The sequence below is a fragment of the Gossypium hirsutum genome, chromosome A11, assembly GCF_007990345.1.
Source record: "Gossypium hirsutum isolate 1008001.06 chromosome A11, Gossypium_hirsutum_v2.1, whole genome shotgun sequence".
Taxonomy (NCBI): domain Eukaryota; kingdom Viridiplantae; phylum Streptophyta; class Magnoliopsida; order Malvales; family Malvaceae; genus Gossypium; species Gossypium hirsutum.
Genome location: NC_053434.1, coordinates 70750330 through 70756677, shown reverse-complemented (window position 1 = coordinate 70756677; position 6348 = coordinate 70750330). Strand labels below are relative to the sequence as shown.

Sequence of the window (6348 nt, the reverse complement as noted above, 5' to 3'; positions counted from 1 at the left end):
CAATTCGTGGAACATGTGGAGAAACCCATCTACTTGAAGCCTTACACTTAAAGAAAACTAGGGTTACTATGGTAAATATGAAAACTAATCTTAGAAAATTTGTAATCTTTGAATATTTGATTTTGTATTATTAGAGAATTGTGTAAATCCCTTAAGAATCTCAATTGTAGATTGGCTTCAACCTTGACCATCGATGTAAAGTAAATTGTACCATTGGATGTAGGGGAGCTCAACTATAAATAGATGTCTTCCTCCTTATTTGTAATCATCTCATTGTACTTTCTTCTTGAGTAATAGAATACTATGAGAGCATTTACTTAAATACCTTGTCTACATTGCTTTCTCGTGGTTTTTTTTTGTTCGACTCGATCTCTTTTTTCTTTAAGTTGCTTCCACTTTATTTTCGGTGCCTTGAAGAATTTCCATTGATAATCTTATCTTTTGAGAGTTAGGTTAACTTAGGCAGATTTGAAACAAAGAATTCGCTTAAAACCACACAAATTGCAAGACTAAAGTTCTAGCCCCCATGACAAATGATATCAGAGCTAAGATTCGAAGGTGCCGGTCAAGATGACGAAAGGAGTAGAAGATCAAATTAAGCCAATGGGGAGTTGTGGTAGGGCTAGGAAAGCTAGCCAATTTAGGGATATACTGTCGGCTTTAGAAGGTCGGGTGACCAATCCCTAAAATCATAGGGATTACAAGACTAAAATTTTAACCCAATAACACTTGCACCAAGTGTGAGCATTTATTAAATTATTTTATAGTTCTACATGTGTCGATTAACCACGTTAGAAATAAATATAAACTTTAAGTAACAAATTGTTAATACAGATTCACATTACACATTTTTAAGTATCTATTGCACTAAATTACCCAATAACCAATATTAAATGTAACATTGTCCCTTAATAAAAGAACACATAAAGCGCTTGTCCAAATCCATAATACAATTACGAAATGGGAGGGGAAAAAGAAGAAATAAAGATTTAGAAATACAATCAACGAACATGACAATAATTAGTTACGTAGATAACGATGTCCGAGGGCTGCTGCTAACGGCTGTTTCCTTTACTTGTGTTTGATTTTCAACAGGCAAACAACCCACGTTATCAACGTTCTGTTCTTTGCACTTTCCCCATAAAACACTGTAAAGGCTTATCACTAACATGATTGCACCCAAAACACTACAACCACAATATAGAACATAATATATACATCAAAATTTCAGCTTTCTTTTATCTCCAGCTAATTGCATGCAAAATTGATATTGTATCAAGTTGATAAAGCCAAGCTATTATTCTCTTTTGAGTATTATTATACTGAAAAATAATCGTGGAAGAGTAACACATTCAAAAGTTTGTCTCTCGATTCTTAAGATCAGTGTCTTGGCGCGACTATTAAAGCCGTTTAAAAGCGTAACCCATGGTTTCGTTGAAGAGTACGACTGCATAATGTGTACCGAAAAGTATAAAGTAATTCGAACTCAAGACTTATAAGATATAGCAACTGAGGTACCATTTGGTTTAGCTAATTCTCTGGTTGTTTAAAGCATCTTTATATCCTAAAGTTTTTGGATTTGAAATGTTTTGTAGTTAGATGCGGACCGTTTAAAGATCCTAAAACCCCCCACAAAATTTTAGGAAATTGAGTTTTTTCTTAAAACTTTTAGAAAATTTTAATTAAACCCCTAAATTTTTTGAAGATTTTTATTATATTTTTTGTTTTTAAAAATTTTAAGTAAGCTCACTTAAAATATTTGAAATTCTCATTAATTTCCCCAATTTTTAAAAATACAATTTCATTAAACTTCTAAAATTTTTGAAAATTTTACTACCCGCCACTGCTTGTAGTGTTTTGAGCCACAATACACTTACTCTTCAGCGGTCATAGCTTCCACTCTTTAAGAGTTGAGAACAAACTTAAAGAGTGCATTGCTAACTACATAAAGAAAACTTTATCCGCATGCTATATCATCAAATTATTTGTGGAAGATATAATAAAATTAAACCTCTCCTCTCCGAGCTTTTGCATAATGTCTTAGTTGAATTTGGTCAAGATCAAAAGTGTTTACCTTCCAAGGTTAATGGTCTCGCCTAATAGAAATACAGAACCAAGACTTGTCATTATTAGATTCGATGGTATCATCACTGCATGAAAAACTGGCCCTTTCTTTGCAATCACCCATGCTTGCAAGTAGTATGCAACACCGGTCACGAAAATCCCCTATTGTAGATTAAAGCAACAAGTTCAAATCATCTTAACGAATAAATCACTGCTAAAGAAAAGGTAGAAACAAGTGGGACAACATTGGTTTTTAGAATAATTCTTGGATTAAATCTAATTTCTTTTCTTTATGTTCTCCTACTTTACTAAACGCAAAGATAGATTTTGTTAGATAATAGAAGAATCTTTGTGTTTGCTTACACAATAAACTACTGCGAGCAGTCTAAAATTCCATCCCAACTTCCACTGACGAGGATCTCTTTCCAAAGCAATAGCAACAATAAATGACTGGACCGCACTCGACAAGCACTGAATGCTTGTGAAAGTAAGCTTGGAAGGGTAGCTTTTCAAAATGTGAGCCTGTTATCGTCAAATTTTGAACCATCAAATGACATCAATATGTGGTTGTCATTGTGATTCATCGATTTAAACATTTGATTGTGGAAGCAGCTTATAGGTTTTGAAGTTTAAATGACATAGTATAAAGGTTAAATTCTGCTATTAGTCCCTATACTTTAGGAAAGTTATAGATTTAATCTCAATAATTGAATTTAGTCCTTTTACTTTTCAAATTTTTAATTTTCAACTCATTAAGTTTATATTTTCATAATATGATGCGACAATTATATTATCATATATGTGATGCCATATCAACTTACTGTTTCTATATATTACTAACTAAATATCCAATTAATGGATCAATGATTGTTATTTACATCAAGACTGAAAATTTAAAATTCAAAAGGTATAAAGACTTGCAATGATTCAGTTAAAGAATATGAAGTAGATCTACAATTGTACTCATAATACAGAACTAGTAATTGAATTTAACTAAATAGATTTAATTGTTATTGTTTGAGTAGGACTAAATTTTTAAAATTTGAAAAGTATAAAGACTAAATCTAAAACTTTTGTAAAGGAAAGGGACTAATAACCAAATTTTCCAAACTTAACTTGGTATACAAAAAAGAAAGGGGGGGTTAATGTTGGTATTAATTCTAAGGGAAATGAATTAATGGCTGAGAATGGTACCTGAAGTACAAGCCATAGAGCCCAACATATGCAGGAAGCTAGTAAGAGGAAACATCCAATTATCCAATTTTTGGCAGAAGAAGCATGGTCATGGTCACCATCCTGGGCGCCGCTATGGGGACGGAAATTATGAAGATGGAAGGGAGGTTTCAAAGCGGGTCCTTTGTAAAAGGCTAGAGTGACAACCCCAGCCATGCACACCACTATACCTGCAACTTTTGCAATGCCAGGTACAGTCTTCACTCTCACCTTCTCCATCCTGTATTCTTGCTCTTTCAATTAAAACTTTGCCTTGAAAATTGAAAACTGTTCACCAAATTTCTCTCTTCTCTAATACTATTTTTTTCAGAAAATTAGTAGATAATTATTAAATAATATTTTTTGAAAAAAATAATATTTTATTAATAATTGACTAAAGGATTCTTTCTCAACTTTTTTATGAAAAGAATTTCATTTTTTTATGATACTAATTAGTGCGCATATTTGAAAAGGTTATATAATTGCAAGTCTTTAAAGAACATCATAATAATAAGTTTAGTTTTTAATATTTATTTTTTTTTTAATTTAATATTTATTTTTTAATTAAATTTAACTTTTAACTTTTATTCAATTTTAAAAATTATTAAATTGTTATTATTTTTAAAAGTACAATTAAAGTGTTAAATTTTTAAGCATGACAACTCATATAATAATATACATGTATTTCATGTTAATTTTTTTTATTTTTATGAACTCTTATAATATATTTTCATTTTTAAATATTTTTAAATTATTTATTGACATAATATATGAGATAAATAATGTTTTATTAATATTAAGTTTATATAGCCAACATTGTTAAAAATTTAAAATTTTTGTTAGTATTTTCGTTAAAAATAATTTAATTCTTTTTTAAAGGTAAATAATTAAAATTAGGTAAAAATATAAAAGATAAAATTGACAAAAAAAATTAAGGTTAAAAATATATTTAGAAAAAAAATAGTATAGTAATTATCTCTATTTCATGGCTTAGCCATTGAAATTATAAATTAGCTCATCTGAATAATAAATGATCGCAGATGTTTCGCATAAATCTTTTATCAAATATAAAATAAAATAAAACAAAATGTAAAAGTAAGGCTAACCATAAGTGGTACAAAGAAAAGAAGCTAATGAAACCTGCCTGAGTAAAACTGCGAAGGCAAACGTTATGACTGGAATGCAATTAATGGTGGCAGCACCAAGGCTTGCAGATGTGTAAATGAGTGCTACTCCGTAAATATTCAAGGTTAAGGTAATCCTGAAATTTAAAAAAAATAATAACAAAACGAATAGTTCTGACGAATTCCATTAGTATTCAAATTATTTAACAGCTAAAAATTCTTCAGTCATCCTAATTAACACCTTTCATTCGACCAGAAATTTACTTACCCCAGCGAAGCAAGCATAAAAATCTTCAAACAGGTCAGTATTGAAAGTGGCTTGGCGTGTTTTCTGGAACGACGGAGAAACGACTTATGGGAAATTGATAGCTTAATATATATAGTTGTTTTCAATTACGAAGAAAAAGATGAGAGGAAAAACTTTAAAATTACCCTTCGAAAACCATGGCGAAAGGGACCATGAAAATTGTTCCAGCAACTTGTCTGTAGAAGACAAACACAGATATATTCATACCCATATTGAATACTGCCTTGGACAGTAAGATCATGCCAGAAGAAAGAGCATGCACTAGAAGCGCCACCAGGAAAGGCTTCTTTGACCCCATTTTACTTATCTTCACTCCCACTGTATGAATTGAATATGATTATTTAAACTTCAACTTGAACCCTTTTATAAACACCTCGAGGCTTCAACTACAAGTGTTAGAGAAAACTATTAAAAGATTTGACATTATATAAAATCCCATTAACCAAATATAGCATAAGATATATATATGATGAAGTTGCGATGGGAAAGCATATGCTACTATATGCACACATTTCTTGTTAGTGGTGCGTAATAATAATAATAATAATAGTTTGGTTCCTTTTACTTTCTGCCTAAAGAAATAAGTTCCTGTTTATAGCAACCACTTAGATTTCGTATCAATTTCAGGAAAATAATACTGATAAGAGGTCCACAGAGACTACTTTTATAGGTCAGTTCACTTGTTGCTTGTGACTTAATATATAGATGGCATCAGCACCGATGAACTAGTGGTGACAATAGCTGTACTTTGGTGGAGTTTGATATAGTGGTTGAGAAAGCGGATTTAAGGTGGTTTTCATTTCACTGCACTTTTAATGTGGTGGAACACACGCAAATAATTTTACTTCAGTTTCAAACGCACTAAAATTTCTATTTGAATGCATGTTATCGTTCACATTATTTTTCATCAATATGTGATTTTGGGTATAGTGAGGTAGATTTAGTTTTTTCTTTTTTAATTTAGCGCTACAATATCGTTATAATATTTAATTTTACTATTATTACTATTTTTATATTAACCGTAAATAAGCGCACTGTATATCCAGACCAACTTAAATTATTTAGTATAATAATAACAATATTTTGTTAATTTATTTGAATGAATAAATTTACCTCTATTTTTTTGTCAAATTAAAATAATATTTTTAAATATAAATAAATAAATAAAAATATTCATTCATTCAATTCTAAAATTAAGTATGTAAAATGAATTTGAGGAAATAAAAAAGAGAATTATAGGTTTTGGCAATGGGTAAATTCCAACCTTTTTAAATTTAAGTAATTCTTTTATTAAAATTTAAAAATTAGATCCTATCATTTTTATTCATTCTAAAAAATATAATTTTTATTTGTTCTAAAAAATCATCTTTCAGTAATAAATATAATAAACTAATTAAGTAATTATAATTTTTTTGAAAATAATTATCTAAAAAATAATTTTATTATTGTTATATTCCGAAGTTCGATTTCATAAATAAATACGACCATAGAAAATATAATTTTAATTTTGTATTACAATATTAGTAGAAAACTATATATATATATTACAAACTTTTGTTTTTAAAATTAAACAATACACATGTTCATTGCACAGAGAAGAGAACTAATTATAATATAAATCTATTTATTATTTTAAATGAA

At 29.2% G+C, this 6348-nt stretch overlaps 1 protein-coding gene across 2 annotated transcripts; it reads right to left on the bottom strand.

Moving 5' to 3' along the window:
- Nucleotides 1–889: 889 nt before the first annotated feature.
- Nucleotides 890–5312, bottom strand: LOC107888465 (WAT1-related protein At5g64700). 2 transcript variants are annotated; one of them, XM_016812580.2, is made up of 7 exons: nt 4833–5312; nt 4669–4731; nt 4421–4537; nt 3259–3517; nt 2428–2586; nt 2075–2226; nt 890–1187 (listed from the first exon to the last, which is right to left on the bottom strand). In XM_016812580.2, the coding sequence occupies exons 1-7, from the start codon at nt 5003–5005 to the stop codon at nt 1025–1027; spliced, it is 1086 nt and encodes a 361-aa protein (XP_016668069.1). In that variant the 5' UTR covers nt 5006–5312; the 3' UTR covers nt 890–1024. The 2 variants fall into 2 exon arrangements, with proteins under 2 accessions (XP_016668069.1, XP_016668070.1); XM_016812581.2 differs by lacking the exon at nt 2428–2586 and having other exon boundaries at nt 4833–5265.
- Between the last annotated feature and the right edge of the window lie 1036 nt (nt 5313–6348).